This window comes from Pteropus alecto, unplaced genomic scaffold (genome assembly GCF_000325575.1).
Source record: "Pteropus alecto unplaced genomic scaffold, ASM32557v1 scaffold86, whole genome shotgun sequence".
NCBI classification, from domain to species: domain Eukaryota; kingdom Metazoa; phylum Chordata; class Mammalia; order Chiroptera; family Pteropodidae; genus Pteropus; species Pteropus alecto.
The window spans coordinates 22943538-22965166 of NW_006442109.1; the positions used below are offsets into that span (position 1 = coordinate 22943538).

The 21629-nt window shown below is 33.1% G+C and overlaps 1 protein-coding gene across 2 annotated transcripts in view; it reads left to right on the forward strand.

The window, feature by feature from the left end:
• The first annotated feature begins 2026 nt into the window (after positions 1-2026).
• Positions 2027-21629, forward strand: part of MYEF2 (myelin expression factor 2) — a 31012-nt gene continuing 11409 nt past the window's right edge. For both annotated transcript variants that reach the window (XM_006920392.3, XM_006920393.3), the window contains exons 1-10: positions 2027-2304; positions 7262-7470; positions 8716-8768; positions 9979-9986; positions 10092-10185; positions 14178-14369; positions 15043-15196; positions 15726-15775; positions 15892-15955; positions 20355-20456. In XM_006920392.3, coding sequence (XP_006920454.1) covers positions 2144-2304; positions 7262-7470; positions 8716-8768; positions 9979-9986; positions 10092-10185; positions 14178-14369; positions 15043-15196; positions 15726-15775; positions 15892-15955; positions 20355-20456 — 1087 coding nt within the window. In that variant the 5' untranslated portion in view covers positions 2027-2143. The remainder of the gene's footprint in view (positions 2305-7261; positions 7471-8715; positions 8769-9978; positions 9987-10091; positions 10186-14177; positions 14370-15042; positions 15197-15725; positions 15776-15891; positions 15956-20354; positions 20457-21629) is intronic.

Sequence of the window (21629 nt, forward strand, 5' to 3'; positions counted from 1 at the left end):
CACTAACAGTTCATAAGGGTTCCCTTTTCTCAACAGCTCGCTGACACTTATTTATTGATTTACTGACGATAGCCATTCTGACAGGTATGAGGTGATATCTCCTTGTGGTTTTAATTTGCTTTTCTCTGATGATTAATGACAGTGAGCACAAGATAAATATTTCAGTGGAATATTTTAATTACCATACTACAGCATTCAGGCTGGTCTCTTATTTTGTAAATAAATTTTTAATTATACTTTTATCTTCATTACAGCACTCGAATAATGTTTTTTATAAATGTACTTTCCCAACAGGCCTATACTAATTTTTGTATTCCTCATGCACCTACTACTCCGTTTTAAACATAAAGACCTCTTAAAAAATATTAAATTGGATCTATTAAAGGATTTTTCAAGAATCCTTCTGTACTAGGGACTGCAGGGTTAAGTTTTCATCATTAAATTCAACTATAGCAAAAAGATAACAGATAATGATGAATGTTTTGAAAGTACTTATAATTCTGTTCTTGAGAAAAGAACCTGACTTCTCTTTGACTAAAACCCTGCCCAGTATGGAGAGATAGGGAATTGTAATATTACTTTATATTCGTATAGCACTTTGCCCTACATAAAGTGCTTTCTTTTAATCCCCACCTTAATCCTGCAAGGTAAGTATTGTTATCCTTATTTATTATGGAGAGATTGAAAAATTAAGTGACTTGCCCAAGGAATTACAGGCAGAAAGTGGCAGAACTGGGGTTCTGTGTTTTCTGTATCAAATCCCCATGCCCTTCTGCTTCTCCAAACACTAAATTTTAGGATTGACTAAGGAGAAACAATTTATGCTGCAACCACAATAGCATGGGCTGTGTTCATGAAACAATGTCAGTAGCAGCTTAAATAGTATTTTACCAGGTGTACTCATTATGATTAAAATTGTTCTGATTTTTGTGTATGTTGGATTAAGTAGCTCAACTCTTCTAGAATTGGATCGAATGTTTTATATTTAAGGGCAGAAATCTACATATTGAAATATCAAAGAACAGAGGGGATTGATGAAATTATGTAATACTTGAATGTGTTTCTAACAACTTTACCACTAATGTTTGTGATATTCTGCAAAGCATGGAAACCATACATGATTGTATCTTTATGAAAAGAAACCTTTTGAAGGTCTTTGAACTTTTCAGCTCATAAATGTTATTTCAATGTGAAATTATAGTACTCAAGAGTTGGGAGTTAATGGATTTCTTTTTCATATGTAAGGGAAAAATCTATAACTATAGATTTTAAAACTCCATATGGTAATTAAATTTGAGAGCCTATAACTGCTTCAAATATAATTTCCAACAGCATATAATAAACACATAACCCAAACCCAAAATGTCCATTATTAGCCAATCTAGTAGAAGATTTCTTATAAAAATTATAGATTCTCTCCATTGATTGTTGCTTGGAGAATTAAAAAACTTCATTCTTCTCTTTATAAGCAGATAGCTGAGTCCTAAGGAAAGCCTTATTATGGAGAACAGCCGGAACTCAAAAGAAATTCGAAGCCCTTCATTTTGCTGAATTGCAACCAGTCATCAATAACTATTTATTGAACGTCCACAGGGTGCCTAGGCATTGAAGAGGCAAGTGATTTCTTTGCATTATTCAAAGGATTTCTAACGGGAGCCTAAGATTTGCAGAAGTCTTTAAAGATGCAAAGTGGTGGGTGCTTCTCTCATTTAAACTGCTTCTACATGGAATGAATTGAATAGTCTGGGTTTCAGAGCTTTAGAGGTTTCTAACACCCAGAGCCAACTTTTGTAAGCGAAGACCCCATTAAGTGCCAAGCGACAGGCCGGCTGGTGGGCAGAACAAGACCCCACTGGGGGATTCTGGACAAGTCAAGCGCTCCTCGCCCTGGAGCAAGACTGCAGCAATGGCGGCCCTGACCCGCCACCCTATCCCTCCCCTTCCCCCTCCCAACGCTCCCACCCCCAACCCCGGGCTCACACCATCTCCCAGTCGCCGGGCCCCGACTGGTTCTCGCGAGATCCGGGCAACAGCGCTCGGGGCCTTTTCAAATCGGGATCCGTTACCGCTTCCCCGGCCGCCGCCATTGTCGCGCTCGGAGCCCCTCAGCGCAGGCGGCCGACGCGGAGGCAGTGGCGGCGGGATGGCGGACGCCGACAAGCCCGAGGTGCCCGGTGCCGCTGGCGACGACAGCCCGAATCAGCAGCCCGCAGAGCTGCCGGGCGAGCCACGGCGAGAACCGCACCCGCCAGAGACGGAGAGGCAGCCTCCTCAGCACAGCAGCAGCTCCAATGGCGTTAAAATGTATTGTCTTTTCTTTCTGGGGTCGCGACGAGGTGGGGGGCGGGAAGTCGGCCTGTAGGGCCGGAGGCCAGGCTGGGCCTCGGTGGGGAAATAACTGCCCTCGGGCCGTGGGTACCGGGAGGAGCAGGTGCAGCCGGACGCTCCCAGGCCCTACCCGCCCGCCTCGGGCCAGGGGAGCCGTGGTGCGGACCACGAGGCCGGCGCCCCCTCTCCATTTCTAGCCCGAGACCACGGGCCACCCTCTCTTCTCCGACTTTGGTTGGAGAACCTTTGAGCAAAGCTCGGTGGCCGCCACGCTTTGCTGGAAAATGGTCCCCCTTTTAAAGGCCAGTAGTTAGTGTTCATCACTAGGGAGTATCTAAGGATGACATCATCGGACATGTCCTCCTAACAACCGAGAACGTTTTTAAAAGGAATATCTCCCAACTCCCCGGCCTCATTCTGAGGTTTATAAGTTCAGTGTTTTGTTATTGTTTTCTAAGGTATGTTCATTTCTGAACTGACACATACCAAGAGGAAGTTTAATAATGTGCGGTTAGACCGAAACCATTGTGTTAATCCTTGAAGTAGTAAGAGGTACTTTAAAAAAGAAAATGTGCCTTGCTTCCTTCCTCTCCCCGACTCCCAAATGTTTGTCAGCCCTGCAGGCTACTTAAAAACAAACAAACCTCAGTGTGTGATGGTAGGTTCTTAATTTTGGTATAATGGTAAAGTAAATTGTTTTCAATTGAAGAAAATCCACTACCTTTAAGATTCTAGTTGTCATTAGTCCCTATAAAGAATTTAGTTGACTACAAAATAATTTCTAGTTATCATAAAGAAATGTTATGCTCTTCTTCGTTTTTGTTTTATGGGAGGATATGAATTCAGGCATTTATTTGCATATGTCCAGCTCTTTAAATCTGAACTTGAAAGTAGGATGTTATTTAGCGAAAAACATTGTTTTCCTTCTCTCAGTTATGCCTCAGAGTGGCAAGCAATGAACATTTGCTCGCACTAAAATAGACAACGGAAATGTTTTTTACTTTTGTATAAAAATGTTTGAAACTGTGATAAATTTTGACCATTCTGTGTAACCGTTGATTGCAGACAAGGTGGCTACCCTTGCTTGGTTATGACACTTGCTCTCAATTGAGTTTGAATAGGATAGGCAGTATCTTTAGGCAAAATAGAGGTGCAGTTATAAGAGATTCCACCTCAGTGGAGTTTGTTCCTAGGTGGAAAGTGGCATGCCTCAGTAACTGAGGAACCAAAATGGGGTGATGCACTTTCTACTCTACCTACCATAATGTGGGCTTTCAGGAATTTGGCATCATAAATGCGAATGAAAATCAGTGAAATGATAAATTTTAAATATGTGCTTTTAAAAACTACCTGCCACCCTTTCCTCCTGAACAAAAAATACAGCCTTGAATTACAGAGAGAAGCCTTACTGTTCTTGAATATGATCAGTTTAATAGTGTCCGTACAGATAAAGCTGGTATCTAAGCCTCCATCATATCTAAAAGTCTCTGATCCCTTTTAAGGTCTCATTGTGGTTTAGCCAGACAGAAGAGAGAGGTAGAAAAAGAATTCCTTTAACTTCTTACTGAGGAAAAGAAAAATATAAGGTGAAGAAATTAAGAAATGTTATAAGTAAATACAAATGTAGATTCTTTCCATATTGCTTGTAATTCATCTCTCTCCTATCTTTTCCTAGAAGTTGAGTGAAGAGGCCACTTTACTCTCAGGGATTTCTTATACTGCCTCTTCCATAAGAACATGTAATGGTCCAGCATGGATCACTCATTCCAAATTATTAGGGACATTTACCTGTATCAACCTAACAACCTTTTTTTTACCCTGTGAACCAACTTTAGTAGTTAACAACCCAACATATAAACTTGAGTTGATTTCTATGTATTTTAATGATAAGAATTTATTGAGATGATAAAAATTACAAAATATTGTCTTAAAATATATGTTGCTTAGAAGCGAACACAGTGCCTCTTGTTATCAAGATTGAAATGACTTTCTGAGGTTAATCCATAGTCATTAAGGATGGAGACCACTATGTTATTCATCTTTATATCCCCAAGGCCTTATGCTTATAAAGGCCCAATAAATATTTTTAAGAAGTGTAGATGTGAACTTTTATGATTATGAAACTCATATACAGAGGATTAGTTGGTGTGTTCATATCTTGTGACAAGAAATTAAAGATGTTTCTGTAGGTATAGTCTTGTTCTTTATGCCAAAATGGTATACTAGCTCTCAAATGAATCGGAGGGAAAAAATAGCAGTATTGTTATAACTCTTCATTATTCAAGTGTGATTAAGTAACGCCTTGGAGTATATGGAGAATGAGAGTTACATTAGGGTACTTGAATAAAATATTAAGCCATGGAGCAAGGTGAAGTGTTTGAAGTAGAGTAGTAGTTTTTTTTTTTTTTTTAATCATATTAGGAATAAAGAATGGAACTGGGCTTAGTTTTGCATCTCATACACTAGCAGTATGCCTTTTATATTAAAACTTTTCTTATTCAATGTTCAGTATTTTTCAGAATTTTATATTATAATTTGGGTAGGCGTAATTTAGTTTTATGAGTAGATAACATTTTTGTGATTTAGAATAGTTACAGTTTTTATGTCAAGTACATTAAGAGGAAGATTTGCCTAAATGAATAGTTTGGAAATTATTACAAGGAATTTTGGATATAATGCCAATATTTTGACATTATGTAGCATCATTTCTGTAAGAGTTTTCACATATATTTTCACTGTCTCTTCCATCGTGTATTTGGACATACAAAGAGTTCAGATATTGAGTAATTATAGCTTAGTTTCTTAATCACACTATACCTGTAGCCACTAAACTGATGTGCCTTCCATAGATAGTCTTAATTTGTACCTTACAGATGAACAATTCAGCTGTATCTTTAAGATGCTGCTGATGGGGGAAAACTTGAAGAAATTGCTCTCTCTGTTCATCTATTGAGCAAATGTTTTAAAGAGGGTATCCTGTATAATACTACTGCTTAAAAAAAATATTGTATGATTTAATTTATATAAAGTTTAGAAAACAGACGAGTAACAGAAGGCAGGTCAGTCATTGCCTGGAGACAAGGGAAGGGATGGGGAGAGGTGGTAGGAAAAAAACAAAGGTGCATGAAGAAATTTTTGAGGGCGATGGACTCTCATTTTCTTGAGAGTGGCAATGGTTTTATAGGTGATATTACTGCTTTTTAATGGAATTGTCAGATTGTGCTGACAGCATCCATGTAAGAATAGAGGAATACAGTGAGTGCTTCAGAACTTTGTGCAATTTTCAAAATTGGTTTCATGCAAGAGGAAAATAGGCAGGGGAATTGGTATTTAGCTAGCGACCATATAGATGTCAGTTCACGTGAATAGAGACTTAGTTATTTTAAAACCATTAATTGAATTCAGCCTACTATGTAAATGGGTTCTTCGGAGGATTAAAAAGAGGGGTTCTTGTATTTCCTGTCCCCAGAAGCCAGAGAAGGCCTCTGTGCCTTTTGGCTGCTTACTGCCATTCACAGAAGTACAGCTCTGTTCAGACAGATAGATACTTGCTAGAGTTGGACAGGTAGGATGATCACTACCAGGCTGTGCCATTTATGATAAGGGAAGATGTTTGACAGTGAATGTGTCCCTTTCAAGATCTGAAAAAGTGGCAAAGCAAGTTTGGCTCTAGAGTCTCTTGATTTTATCAGTTTTTCTGGCAAATAAAAGTACCATCTGTATTCAGATGAGTATGGGTTCTCAATTGACTGTTTGCTCATTCCAGAATTAATATTTATTGAGCACATGTTATATGCAGTCACCATACTAGATGCTGCTAATACCAGCCCAGGTAGTTTTTTTTTTTCTTTTTTTTAAATAGAGTTTTATACACTATGTTTATGGTAGTGTTGTTACCTGCTCAGAAAAGTAGTGTCTAAAAAGTTCGGTATATCATGGAATAAGCAACTAGCAAATGATGTGTGTGTAGAGTGCTGCCATGTATAGGTAGGTTCCCACAGTTGCTTGGCTTAGAAGATAATTTAGAGCCTGCTTTATGAAACCTGGTTGGTTGTCAGAGTAATCCGGGAAGTTTTAAAAGATTTAGATTCCTGGATGTCATTTCCAGAGATTTTAATCAGTATATGTTTGTAAAAATTTGCTTTAAAATCAGAATTTTAATTAAGTAGTATAAAATTCACTAGAGTAATTAATGATTTAAAATAAATCTATTGTTATTCTGTAAAAAAAGGATTTCTTTTGAAAAGTAAATTGCATTTTTAAAATACTCAGCTTTTGATCTATAGGATTTATTTTACTTCAGTGTTATATTCTACAGATGGTTGGTAGATAGCATCATATAGTTGCATTGTGATTACAGTTTTATAAATTAAATATTTTCCAGTTAGGGCCTCATTAAAATGTAGATTTATAAAATTCTGGTTTGCATTACATTTAAGTATTGCTTCTTTCCTCCACCCCTTCCTCCCATTAACTATGTTTTTGAGCAGTGGAGGAGAAAAGTTCTGGGAAGAAACTGTTAACCTTTAAGAGATGAACTTTTTCAGGATATCGTTTTGTAAATTTGTTTTTTTAGAGTTCTGTATTAAAGCTGGCAGTTTTACATATTGTAGGAATAAAATCACCAATTTCTCCCTTTTGTTAGGTTCTAATAACATTTATTAAGCATTATCTTGGGAAAAACTGGATTATTGTTTGGATGCTGCATCTATTTAATATGGAAAAAAAGGATTGTGAAATGAGAAATTTTGTTAATATCCCCACATGCTTGCTTTGAAACAGCATTGGGTAATTTCAAAGCCAGCAGTATGACTCCACAGTTGCTTTGCAAAATCTAACTTAGTGGAAAGTTTTGTGAAGTGATAAATATTTAATATATACTCATTATAAGAAGCATGACTGAGGTTTTCTTTTTGTTGTTTTTAATTCATAGGGAGAATGATGAATCAGTGAAAGAAGAGAAATCAGAATTTAAAGAAAAATCTACAGGAAATAAGAAGGCCAATAGATTTCATCCTTATTCAAAAGACAAGAATTCTGGCACTGGAGAAAAGAAAGGTCCAAATCGTAACAGAGTTTTCATTAGCAACATTCCATATGACATGAAATGGCAAGCTATTAAAGATCTAATGAGAGAAAAAGGTAACCATCTCTGATAAACCCACTGTTCGCTAATCATGTAGAAAGGGAGAAAGAACTAAGCAAAATTTTTTTTATTCCTCTGAGCCACACAGACTCAAAAAAATTGATTTTTGTTTATTTCTTGACACATGCATTAATCTTTTCCTCTTCTTTCACTTGACACAATTTCATTACAAGGTAGTATGGATAAATGAAGTATTTTTGTTTTTTTGTTTTTTTTTTTGTTATTTCAGTGGGATAGTAGCGAGCCAGCATATGCATGCCACCAAGAATTTTGTTAAAGTGATTGCTTTGTCTAGTTGAAGTTTTTATAGATTTTTAAAGGACTGTTGTATTAGTTAAGCAATACATTTAGCTGTTAAAGTATGAATAATAAGGTCTGATTATTTTTTTTCCAAAAGCTGTTTTGTTATTATCTTGGCGGAGCCTGGAATCTGGCTGTGGAATTCATTTTGTTTGCATTGTCATGAATGCCATGATGCTGTCTCTGCAGTTCTATATTAAAATTGCGTTACTGCTGTTGCAGTTTTGTTTTCAGAATAACCTGAAAACCTTTATTTTATATACATGGTTGGTTTTGGGGAAAACTAATTTTCATAATTGATCTTGTAAAAGTTAGTTTTGTTATCTCTTGAAAAATTGAGTTTCAACAGTCCTGCAAACTATGTACTTGGCTTTGAGGCTGATCTCTTCTAATAAATTAAAAAAAAATTGCATTGGTGTATCTGTTGTAAGGTGACAACTATTTGATTGGTTTTATTCATTGACTTTATTTAGAAAGTGTGTGGCTTGCTGTGAAGCATGACTTGTAAATTTAGTTTACTGATGGCAAACATGATTGAAGACATTCAGGTAGGAAGTCACCTTAAAACAGCTGTTGTGTGTAGGCGACTAAAGTTATTTGAAAAGTGCTAATGTTGATGTTTTTAATATGATAGGCTAAGGGATCATTTGTATGTATATGTACATTTGTTCACCAACTATATCATGCTGGCCAAAATATGATCTGTAGTATGAATTAGGTTAATATGGTTGTTAGCTTTTTTAGAGAATGTGGATGATGTACATTTCTGAAAATCAGTTAAATTTACATAGCCATTGACAGGAGGTATGTTGGTCTGGTTTTGATTGTTGGTGAATAATAGGTGCTTTTCTGTAGAGTTGTGCACAGGTGTGCAGTAAAGCAAGATATTGGTGTTTAAATGTATTGTTTCTTGGTATCTTCCTTTTGTATGTCTTATGTAGTTGGTGAGGTTACATACGTGGAGCTCTTTAAGGATGCGGAAGGAAAATCAAGGGTAAGTGCTGTGGGCAGTAATCTGCTCGAGGTTTAAAAGTTCCTCAGCAGTTTACTTTTTGTATAATACTTGTACCAGTTTTTGGAAACTTAAGTTTCATTTTGTTTTACTTTATTATGCAAGATTTGAGGCTTTATACTAGCAAGTCTGACACTTATACAAATCAAGCTAGCTGCCTGGAAGGGTTGGGTTTTGTAAATACTCATAAAGGGCATTCACTTTTCTAATGCTGTAAGGTAATGCTTCTTTTTAGCCAATAGATTTTAATGTAGGATTTTTTTTTTTGTTGTGTTTTGATGTCTTCAAGGATATTTAAAAGTCATCGAATTGATAATATTCCCTAAGAGTTTTTTGAGAGGCCTATAAGCTTAAAGTTGTTAATTCAGAATGTATGTTTGAAATTTATACTGAAAAACTTTTTCTGGTAGCCTATGGGACTACGTAAGAAGCAGTGCTCTGACCAATTGGTATGAATGACATTGATGAATAAATTGATATAGAAGGAGTTGGGTGACAGTCAATTTTGATTTTTAGCAACAAGAAAATATACTGAAGAGTACAGTGGAAAGCTCTTAACAATGTTTAATTATATTAGTGAAAACCAGTTGACTATATGAAAAATAAGAACTTTGTCATTACCTTTAGTGGTGCTTTGAAGAGTAATAATGACAAAGAATCATTTAAAAAAGGAGAGTACAAATTTGTTTCTTTAGAATAGGATACTTTTCACATACTTAGAACTGGCTGTTAAATTATGTGCAGCCAGTTTTCTCTAAGAACTTTGTTAAAAGTGAGATTAATAATTCCTATTTTGATTTTAATAAAAATATACATTAAAAACTATTTGTGCACAGTACATCTTTTGAAAAGATATGTGACTTTGTAAGACTAGGTATATTGGAGCCGTCAGTTATTTCTTTCAATTACTTTTGATTGAATTTATGCAATGAAATTCATTAGTTTTAAGTTAATGAAGAGTAAAAGTAAAAGTGTGCTTCAAGCATGTTAGGCTAGATCCAACTGTCTTAAATATATATATTTAAAAATTTACAGAAAATTTGTGGTCACTTGACTGTTCTTGAGGTGTAAGACAAAAAAGATTGACTTATTGATTGCTTTAAACTTAAATGTTAGATTCTACCATAAACTTCATCTACTGATCTGAAACCTTTTTTCTTTTGCATATATTGACAAATCTACCTGGATATAGGGTTGTGGGTAAGAAGTTTTTTTAAAATCTCTTAAGTCAAATTTAAACTTCAGATTGGAAAAAAAAAACCTTAGTACATAAAAATGTCCTATAAATTTTTTTTCCCCAATAAGGGTGGTTGAATTCAAAGATGAAGAATTTGTAAAGAAAGCATTAGAAACTATGAACAAATATGATCTTAGTGGAAGACCTCTGAATATTAAAGAGGTAAGATTGCTTATATTGAATAATTTAAATGTTTTAATATAAAGACTTATTTTCTTTGGATTTTCATCTTTGGTAATGTATTTGTCTACAACAGTTTTTAAAGCTTAGATGCTAATTAAAGCATTATATTTTGATGATAGTTTTGCTTGTACAGGAAAATCTATGTGCCCATAAACAGTTATTCTATGTATTTGATTTGTTCCAAGTTATTATTAGCAGAGGTATATGATTTAAAAAAATTTCAGGACCCAGAAAATTTAAAGATGACATATTTTAGGTACTGACCTTATTAGTATATACATTTTCAATTGTTAGATTGTGTTGTTTAAATATAGAAATATAGTAGGTATTCTTGTAGTTGATAATAAAAGTTTGCTTAATAATGCAAATACTTATGGATTTGAATAGAATTGATATTCACTTTTAATAAAATTAACCTGAAACTGTGCCAGATTAGAATTTAAGAAAAGTTACAGGTCTTTTAGCAAAATTTATAACTGAAACTTGGAAACCCCTAAAATGGAGATAGATATTCCCTTTGTATGGAATAGTTGCAATATAAATATGTTGTTAAAAGAATAATCAGAAGATACTTAAAAACTATTTACAATTAGGTACAGTTGACCTTGGACATGATTAGCTTGAATAGTTGTCATTTTCATTTAGTTGTCATTTAGCTTGATATTGTTAATCTCAATAGTTTGCTCACAGATCAGTTATGTGTATATCCTTCCTAAAGTCTCTTTTAAAAAAGAATAGAGAGATTTAACTTTGGGACTCTGAAGAGTCTCCATAAGGGCGGATGTTAATCATTGGTAATAGTACAGTACTGTCCCTTACAATGCAATTTAGTATAGGAATGATTTGGTCCCAGCTCTGTCACTTTCTAGCTCTAAGTAGGCATGTTACTTATTCTCTAAACCTTAGTAATTAAAATAGTTCTGCAGATAATACTTACCTAATAGGTTGTTTATGAGGATTAAATGAGATATATGGTAAAGAATTCAGGCTGTGGCATAAAGGAATCTGTGTGACTCAGTGAATTACTTAACCTCTCTATTTCTTTGTTTTCTTATCAGTAGAATGGGAATAATACTAGAACCTGATAGTGTCATAAGGACTCAAAGAGTTAAGATATATAACATTTAATAAATGTTAGCTATTTCTTATAATTGTGGTATTATGTAAAGCACTTAGCATAGTGCTCAAAATAGTTAACTACGTAATAACTGTTAGCAGTAATAATTATGATTGTTATTATTCCTGCCCAAGGTGGGAATGTTACTGGTCTTTGTTCTCCTTTTCCTGAGTATGAGATAATATTGCAGTAGTTTCCCCTTATCCGCAGTAGGTACATTTCAAGACCCTCCAGTGGATTCCTGAAACCTTGGATAGTATAGAACTTATATATACTATGTTTTTTCCTATACATACATACCTTTTCACTTAAAGGAAGCACTGTAAGACTTCTCGACTTCTCTTTGGCATATTCTTTGGGGCCATTGTTAAGTAAAATAAGGGTTACTTGAACACAAACATTATGATAACCATGATAGTCCATCTGATAACTGAGGTAGCTAAGTGACTAATGGGTGGGCCACCTATGCAGTGTGGATATACTGGACAAAGGGATGATTCACATCCTAGGGACTGTGTGAGACAGCACGAGATTTCATTACATTACTCAGAACAGCATGCAGTTTTAAACTTATGAATTGTTTATTTCTGGAATTTTCCATTTAATATTTTCAGACCTTAGTTGACCTTGGGTAACTGAAGCCAAGGAAAGCAAAACCATGGATAAGCAGGGACTACTTACTATAGCTTAAAATGAAAGGCTATGCTGACAACAAATACAAGTATCTCAAATCCCTTTATTCAAGTCAGCTTCTGAATTCCTCTAATCCTATTTGAGTGGTGGTTCTTTTTTTGGTTGTTTTTTGTTGTTGTTGTTTTTTTTTTTTTTTGACTGAGAAGCAGAGAATTGATAGAGAAAGTTTAGACTTTTATTGGCCTGTGACAGCCATTTATTTAGTGGTTTTTATGGGGAAGCCGGTACTAGTGTTCAGAAATGTGTTGATATCCTAAATAATTTCCCATAAGAGTGGCATTTGTAGAATAACCACCCTTATGGGAAATTATTATTTTGAGGATTATGATTTGTTGTTTTATGATGTTTCTTATTCTTTGAGAGACAAGTATTATAGATTCTCAGTGTTTTTATGTTTAATCGGAAAAAGTTCATTGGATACTAAAGGCCAGGTCCATATCATTTATGTTTTTTTAAGTTTGAGCACATTGTTGATCCTCAGTAATATTTCAGAGACCCAAAAATAGAGTCATGTGATCCAAGCTGATATAGGATGCTTCCATTTTTAAGTTTTTTTAAAAGAAAAAATGGTTGTGTTTTGCCTTGCTAAATGATGAGCTGTTTTTTCAATTAACTTTTTTGGATTAATATCCCTAAAGGTCTCTTTCCTAGGAATATCTGATTTATAAATGGATGACTGGGGTCAGTACTGAGAACTAGGAAAAGTTGATTTCCAATGTTCCTTTACAAATATTAGAATTGCACTTTTTCATTTAATTAAATGAGAGTTAGTAGCAGTTATAAACTTATTATAGGCTCTCTGATAGCAATACCAGGCAGTGACTGGCAGGCTGACATCCAAGGGGAAAAGAATAAAAACTGTTATACAGTAGGTAATTTGTGTTATATTCATTGTATTTTATATATGTGTTATGTATTATATATGTTTATATATATGTCATATATAGAGTAGACAAATCAAAGCATAGTAATATGCTTTATTAATGTTAAGATAAGAACAAACAACCTATTTTAATAGTTCACGAAACCTGTTCTGCTGTGTCCTTTTCCTTCCTGCATAAGATACCCCTATCCTAAATTTTGTATTTGTGCAAGTTTTTGAAACCTTAGGTCTGAAGGTTTTATTATTTATTAACTTAAAAGTTTTATAGCATTCTTCTAAAAATTTATTTTTTTACTTGTGTATTTCTTTTTATTCATGATGAAGAAATATATTGGAAGCCAGAATACTTTTATTCTTGCATTCACTTTCTCACTTTCTAGTCTCCCAGCCTTCTTAGAGAATTTATTGAAGTCACCAAACTTGCCTTTTATTAGTATTTCCAGGCAGGCCAACAGAGTAGAGTTGATGATTACATAGATCATAATCATTTAGTATTGTAGGTGATAGTCTGTTAATGTGTTTATGTGATTTTTTATTTTTTGCATTCTGCCTAGTGAGATGAGTGAGAAGTACGTTTAAACTTACCTTTTTCGTTTTGTTTAAAAATAGAATATTTCTCTTATAAAGTTAATGAAATAAAAATAAAAGCAGTGTTTAGTATCATTCTTCATTTGGACACAGCTTTTCTTTGTCCCCTTCCCTGCCCCTATTTTATATCATAATCATGTTGAGGAAGGAAAGTTGGAAGGTGGATAATTGTATTTTGTTCAGGAATGAAATTTATACATTATCATAGTTCCTCTCTACCCGAGTATTCCTGGGTTTTATAGCAATCTGTTCTGTGGTTGAAAAGCTTTTAATTAGTCTCAATTTGGCATTGCTTTGGTCATCCAGTGGTGACAATTCACCATTACTGCATTTTGGAAAGAAAAGAGTTACAGTAAGTATTTTGTTCCTCTTCGAGTTATACGTATTTATGTGTGTGTGCCATATACTTGTACAGTAGTACAAGGGCAAAATTAAACTAATTTCAAGTTCTTAAGTGACTTTAGTGATTGGAAAGAGGTATTTAATTGACATCCCTGGAGACTGTAATCTTTTGTCTGTCCACAGGTTTTTATGGGACTGAATTCTCTGGATGAGAAAAAAGCTTACTCTTCAAGAGGGCCAATAATTTGAGTGAGATGGGATAGCTACTATAGAATTTGAAGTTGTTGTTTTAATTATATAGTCTTACTGATGTACCTAGTGGCATTTAATGTTCAATGTGTGTTATAGGATCCTGATGGAGAAAATGCTCGTAGGGCATTACAACGAACAGGAGGATCATTTCCAGGAGGACATGTACCCGATTTGGGATCGGGGTTGATGAATTTACCACCTTCCATTCTCAATAATCCAAACATTCCTCCTGAGGTTATCAGTAATTTGCAGGCTGGTAGACTTGGTTCCACAATTTTTGTTGCTAATGTAAGTTTAAGCTTTAGTTTAAAGTTTTGTTATTCAGATATTCAGTTCTAATTATGAGATTATTTAATTAGATGAATGAGTTATAGGTTTATAGAACATTTTGCTTATTTTTAATTAAAGTAAGCCAAACAAATTATAAATTTAAACCCAATTTAAGTCTCTCTATGTAAGATTAGAGTGTAAATAAATATTTAGACTTTTTTAAAAAAAAGAACTGTGGAATTTATAAACATTAGCAGTTCTTGAAATTATTTACTTTATGTGATTTTTGTTTATATTGGTGAGTTTCTTTAGCTTTGATATTTGATATTTGTGAATGTGCATGTTGCAGTTGGTTTGTCATTTGTTCTAAGCTTTTGAAAGTCAGTGATAACAATTTTCAAAATCTGAATTTCAGTAAAAATAGATATACAAGTTTCAAATGTACAAAACAAGATTGAATAGTTGAGAGACTGTTTTGGGAATTTAAAAAAATTAAGGATAAGGAACAACATAGGTGTAGCTTAACCAATTTTAAACAACTTAAGATGTTTTTATTTGAATATTATTGATATACTGTTTAACAAGAATTATAGCTGTTCATAGTTTTGAGAGTTTAGAAAAGATTTCTTTGTATTTATAAATGGGGAGAAGGGTTTATTAGGTGTGTAACTTCATATAATTTTATGTTAAGCTTGACTTCAAAGTTGGTTGGAAGAAGCTAAAGGAAGTGTTCAGCATAGCTGGAACTGTAAAGCGGGCAGATATTAAAGAAGACAAAGATGGCAAGAGCAGAGGAATGGGCACAGTCACTTTTGAACAAGCAATTGAAGCAGTTCAAGCAATTTGTATCCTGATTGATACTTTAGCATTATTGAATAAGATTGAAGAAGCTTGATACCATTTTGTGGGAGTCCTGCAATTTAAGGATGCCTGGCTTAGAAGTGTGTATTAGACTTTAGTCTCCAGCACTTAAAACCTTTTCTATGTCCAAGAACTAAAGTCACTCTTAAAACTTGAATTAGCTGTATTGTACAGGCCTAGTATGAACTTTTTTCCTACTTTCTCTTCCTACATGCTCTTGAAAGTTATGTAATCCATTATAAATTAATACAGTTGCTTTAAATGAAGCCTTATTAATTCTTTTTCAGTGGTTGAATTAAAAGGTTACATTTTATTTATAAAATCAAACTATAAAGCAAAGAATTAGATTTTTATTTGAGTATATATAAGAGACTAATACAAATAAGTAAAATTATTATTAAAGATTTTGATTAAAATATTAAAGATAGTCTGACTAAGATTATTAAAAATGTGTTTGCGTTTAAGTATAATTTTATAGTTATCTTAACTGGCTTTCCTTGACTGAACCAACAGCTATGTTCAATGGGCAATTTTTGTTTGATAGACCTATGCATGTGAAAATGGTGAGTTCTTATATATCACTTCACTCCTCCAAACTTTTCAAATATTTTATCTGCTCTCCTCTACATTATAGATCTTTTTAGTTTTATATTAACATAATAAACTTTTTTGCAATTAGGATGACAAGTCTGTCCCTCATGAAGACTACCGTTCACATGACAGTAAAACACCACAATTACCACGTAAGTGTAATTAAAAGCTGTTATTAGAAACAATACAGACTGTTGTTTTTCAGTTTTATTATGTGTTAAGCAAAACTCTTTGTTTTTGTGCCTATCTCCTAAGTTGCCCACAGTTTGGGGTTAGTTTGGAGTTATGGAAATAGTTTGGCATGATTGATTAGGAGGACTGAGAAAATAAATATGTGCTATTTTTTTCTCATTTGGTAGTTTTTCCTCATTATAAAAACAATATATACTTAAAAATTTAAGTTTATGTACTTGTGGGGGAAACAAGTCTTTGTAATTTTACCACTTACAAGTAACCTCCATAACATTTTTTGTATTTTCCTTCAGTCTTTTATGTATATTTTTTACACAGTTGAGAACCACTGTATAATAATTTTGTATCCTTTTGTTTATCATTAGAGTATAAGTATTATTTCATGTTGAAAATTCTTTCCAAATATTTTTATTGGATATATAATAGTTTATCATATAGATGCTCCATAACTATTTCAACAGAGTAATTCATGTCTTTTTGTATAACATCTTTGGTATGTTTTGGTTATTTCCTTAAGATAAATATCCTAAATTAGATATACAGGTTCTAAAGGTACGCTCATTGATCAATATTATCAGTCGTTTTTCAAAGGATATAAAACAACAGCGTAATGTACTTAACATCTGTGTCTCAGTGCCCTCCCGCATGTACAAAATGAGGATGATAATAGTACCTACTTCATAGGGTTAGCCTGAGTATTGCTTGAGTTAATATATAGACAGCACTTAGTACAGTTCTGGCATAATGTAAGCACTCAATAAATACTAGCTCTTGTTCTTACTATTTTACCGTATCTTCTCTGGTTATTATTATTAAGTTTTTAAATAAAATGTTTTAAATATATAGACAAACATAAAATTACTCCTGTAGCAATAAGGCCATATTTGTTTTAAATGATTTTTCTTTAAAATAAAATTTTACAGATAAAAGTTGAGATTCCTCCTCTCCCCTGCCCACCTCCCATCAGATACCTTACCCTGACGAAACAACTTAAGAATATAGTGTTTATCTTTTAGGTTTTACTGGTTTGACTGTACATCTTTGAATTTTACTATTTTTGTTCACTTTTAGATTTATTGGCATAAAATAGTCTCTTTTAAATTTTTTTCACATCTATAGTTCTGTCTTTTAAGTTTCGAAGGTTTGCAGTTTCTCTTTTTCTTAGTTTTGCTTAGAAAGATCTTTCAGTTTTATTAGTGCTTTCAAAGAAGTGAATTTTGCTTTCTGTATCTAAATTTCTGCTCTTTGCATCATTATTTCCTATTTCTTTGGGTTTTGTCTTTTATTTTTTCTTAACTCCTTAAGTTAAATATTTATTTCACTAATTTGCAGCCTCTGGTTTTTTAAAAAATTATTTTTTATTTTTATTTTTATTTTATTTTTTTATTTTTATAGTTTCCTCTGTCAACCTCCCCTCTCCCCCCACCCTCTTACCCTTTGGTAACCACTAGTCCATTGTCCATGTCCATGGTCTGTTTGTTTATCCTGTTCATTTGTTGCTTTTAGGTTTTTATCCCACATATAAGTGATATCATGTGATTTTCAACTTTTTCTGTTTTCTAATGTAAGTAGCTACGACTATGAATTTAGCCACTGTATGCAGGTTTTGTTATGGAGTATTTTTATTGCGATTTAACTTTTTTGTTACATCACATTATGATTTCTTCTTAAGCCATGTATTTTTGAATTTCCAAATGTATGGATTTTTCTTTTTCTTATTAATTTCTAACTTAACAGTGTGACCAGAGAAGATGGTCTTTATGATTGTGATTCTTTGAAATTAATTTGGATTTTGCATAATAGTCTTAATATGAGGCATATTTTTATAAATATTCCAGGTGTGCTTAGTGAATGCAGCGTTATGTATATGTCCAGTAAGTCAAGTTTTTAAATCATTTGATCTATCTCTCCTAATAATTTTGTCTGTGCTCTCAATTACTGAGAGATGTGTGTGAAATCTCACACTAGAATGGTGGATTTGTCTATTTTTTCTTGTTTTTACTTTAAATATTTTAAAGCTAACTTAGTAAGTGCATCCATGTTTAGAAAAGATATGTTTTCCTAATGAATCAAAATTTTTTTATCATTATAGAGTGATTTTTCTCTTTAGTAACTACTTTTAAGTCTTTTGTCTAATATTAACGTAGATACAACAGCTTTGTTTATTCACATTTTTTATTTATTTGGATTACTTCCTGTTATTTTGTGTTTTATTTTTCTCTTCTTATACATAAATATTTTTCTCCTATCTTTCTCTTTTAGTGGTTATCCTGGATATTTTAATATGTCTGTATAAATCTGAAGTCAATATAATTATTCTTTTACTCAATAGTATAGTGACCTTTGAATATTTTAATTTTAATCACTTCCTACTGATTTATGTACTATTGTTGCTCAGTGTTTTAGTTCTGTATTGCTTTTTTCAATCCCATGAATCAAGCATTATTATTATTTACCACTTTTTGTCTTATTATTTCTCTGCTTTCATAGACCCTGGCACTATTTTTTTCCCCTGAAGCCTATATTATAAAAGCTTTCTCATTGAGGATCTGTTGTTAGTAAATTCTCTCAGTTTCGGTTTTTTATAAATACCTTTAAAGATAGTTTCACTGGTTATATAGTTTAAGGTTGGTAGTTATTTTCTCTCAGTGATTTGAAAATATTCCACAGTCTTCTGGCTTCCATTGTTGCTATTAAGTCAACTATCAGTTGAATTGTCCTTTCTTTATAGATTAGCTGTGGTCTTCATGTAGCTGTTTTTAAGATATTTGTCTTTGGTATGCAATTTTACCACAGTGTGGGTGTGGATTAATATTTATTGGGCTTTCATGAACTGATAATTCATTAAAAAAATAAACTGGAAAATTCTTATCACATGTGTCTTTGAATATTGCCCCTTCTCCCATTATAGGGCTGTTTTTTCCCGCTTCCCTTCTTCCATTATAGGGCTGTTTTTTCCCGCTTCCACCAAGTTTACCTTGTCACTCAGGGTGTCATCTTTCAAGATCCTGGCTTTATGCAAGGGCTCCCAATTTACTTTTCCACTATTAAAACTCATTTATTTAGATAAAAAATAAATCCTCTATTACATTTATACTTATGTCCTTTTTGAGATTTACGTTTGTATACACTTCTCAATTGAGGTATGATATGAACTCATAGACTTTGACAGAATCTGTTTAGTTATGTTAATCATAATTAACCTCCTGTTTTTCCTTTCTCCCTCCCTCCCTTCACTCAAATTATTATGACTTGGCAAGTGGGAGCCCCCTCATTTTATATGCCTTTGGTATTCTCACTTTTTGGTAAAAACAGGATTTCCTGGATCCATGAAGATTTTCTTGTTCTAAGACATGGGATTGACCTACTTTCAAGGAGTCCTAGTTTCTTTTAGTGAACAGTGATAACAGATGACAATATGAGTGCTAAGTATAGACATGAGATTGTTGATGGTCAAATATGCTATTGCTTTCATTTGGACCATTTTGAGGTACTGAGCTGAAAAAAGATACTTTACCAGGTCAAATTGATTTTTCCAATTTAACACAACATACTTCTGTACTCTACTTTAAAAAATATACATATATATGGTATAAGATTTTCTCAACCCCTAATTGCTACAGTGACTAGCAAGAACTTTAAAAGTAGAATAAAAGAGTTCCTACTCAAATATTAATTAATTCTGTCTTTAATGTCATCTGATTATCTTCTTAAAGTATGTTTTCAATGAATTTAGTTTATTTTAGGGGAAGTAGTAAAAAGAATGCTGAATTTAGAAATAGAAAACTTTAATTCTACTCTTAATTAACATAGCTAAATGGCATCCTACAAGTAACTTAAGGTCTCAGAAATTTTCTCAACTATGGATAGATAATAGATGTGAAAACACTTAAAGTACCACTGACATGTAAATAAATGCTTATATTGATTAAATTAGGTAATGTGACATTTGCTTTATTCAATATTATGTTTTCATGGTAGTTGACTTTTTTGTTTAATTTGAACCATTTAAAAGTAATTCCTAGATTTTAAGTGGTTTTACAAATTCGAGCAAGATTCCCATTTTCAAATATGTATGCCACTTATAAGGTGATGTAATATTAAAAATCCTCTTGGTATTTCATTATTCCTTTTCAGTATGTCTTTAATTGGGATATAAAATGGACCTGCTTCATAAAACACTTATTAATTGTAAATGGTTTCAGTGTGCTGCCTTCCACTAAAAACAAAAACCAGTGTTCTTATTTATAAATTTGCAACATTTTAGAGATACTACTACTGGCATGTAGCTTTTTAAAAAAAATTTAGTGCCAGTTAATCATATATGGGCTGGTAATATTATTCTTAATTGTGTTTCAGGTGGTCTTGGGGGCATTGGAATGGGACTTGGTCCAGGAGGCCAGCCTATTAGTGCCAGCCAGTTGAACATAGGTGGTGTAATGGGAAATTTAGGTCCAACTGGTGAGTATTCCAACTTTCTAATTTCTTTTTCAATGATATGTTTGCTAGATCATAAAGCTCATATTTACTTGTTTATAATAATGTTTAAAGGACTGTATTTTATAGTTGGATATTTAGGATGTCACGTTAGTCTGAAAAAGGAATGAAATATTAAGAGAGCAGAGAACATGAAAGAAGGTGGGCAAATGGCAGGAGGGTTTCTCTGAGACCAGCTGTGTTGTAGCTAGCCTTTTAGCACTGTGGATTTTGAAATGGCTTTAAGGCAGAGGAGAATGTTCAACATAGTAACTTGTTTATTATGAATGTACATTATTTGTGGAATGACTGAAAGTGTACCATATCATAAACAATTTAAATTTGTATATTTGGCTGGGAAGGTAGCTTTTCAGATAGCTGTTTGGCTCTTTACGTAGACTAACTTAGTTTATTTTTGAAGACTGGTTTTTAAACTTTTTTATTTCAATACTCTTTTTTACTTTTATAATTTGTTGAGGATTCCAAAGTACTCTTGTTTATGTTCTTAAATTTATCAATATTTATTAGATTAGAAATTAAAACATTTACATATTTAAAATAATAAACTCATTATGTGTTAACATAAATACAATTTTAAGAAAATATACTGTTTTCTAACACAAAAGAACTAGTGAGAAAAGTGGCATTCTTCAACCTTTTTGTACATCTCTTTAATGTCTAGCTTAATGCAAGATAGCCATGGCATTACATCTCCTCCTGCATTCAGTTTGTTACATTATCAGACATCATGTAGTTTCTGGAAAATTCTACATTATACTCATGAGAGAAAGAGTAAAACAGTTAAATAACATCTTAGTATTATTTGATGAATTAAATAGTTTTGACCTACTGGACCCTCAAAGATCCCCAGACCATACTTTGAAACCGTTATTTTAATTGATGGACTAATAAATGGGATTACATTTCTATTTTTTTGAGATGCTACAGCTACATTTTAAATTATGAGAGTAGTTATGGTAATCATTCTGATCCAAACAGATGGAGATTTTCTTCCTTACTCTTAGACCCTCTACCCTCCTAAACACATACTATTTTTATTCTTTAATTTTTTACTGCTCCCTTAGCTACCATTTCAGAGGAGTGCTTACTTTCTGACCTGATCTCTAAATCTGCTATAGTGATAACTTGTGTATTTTT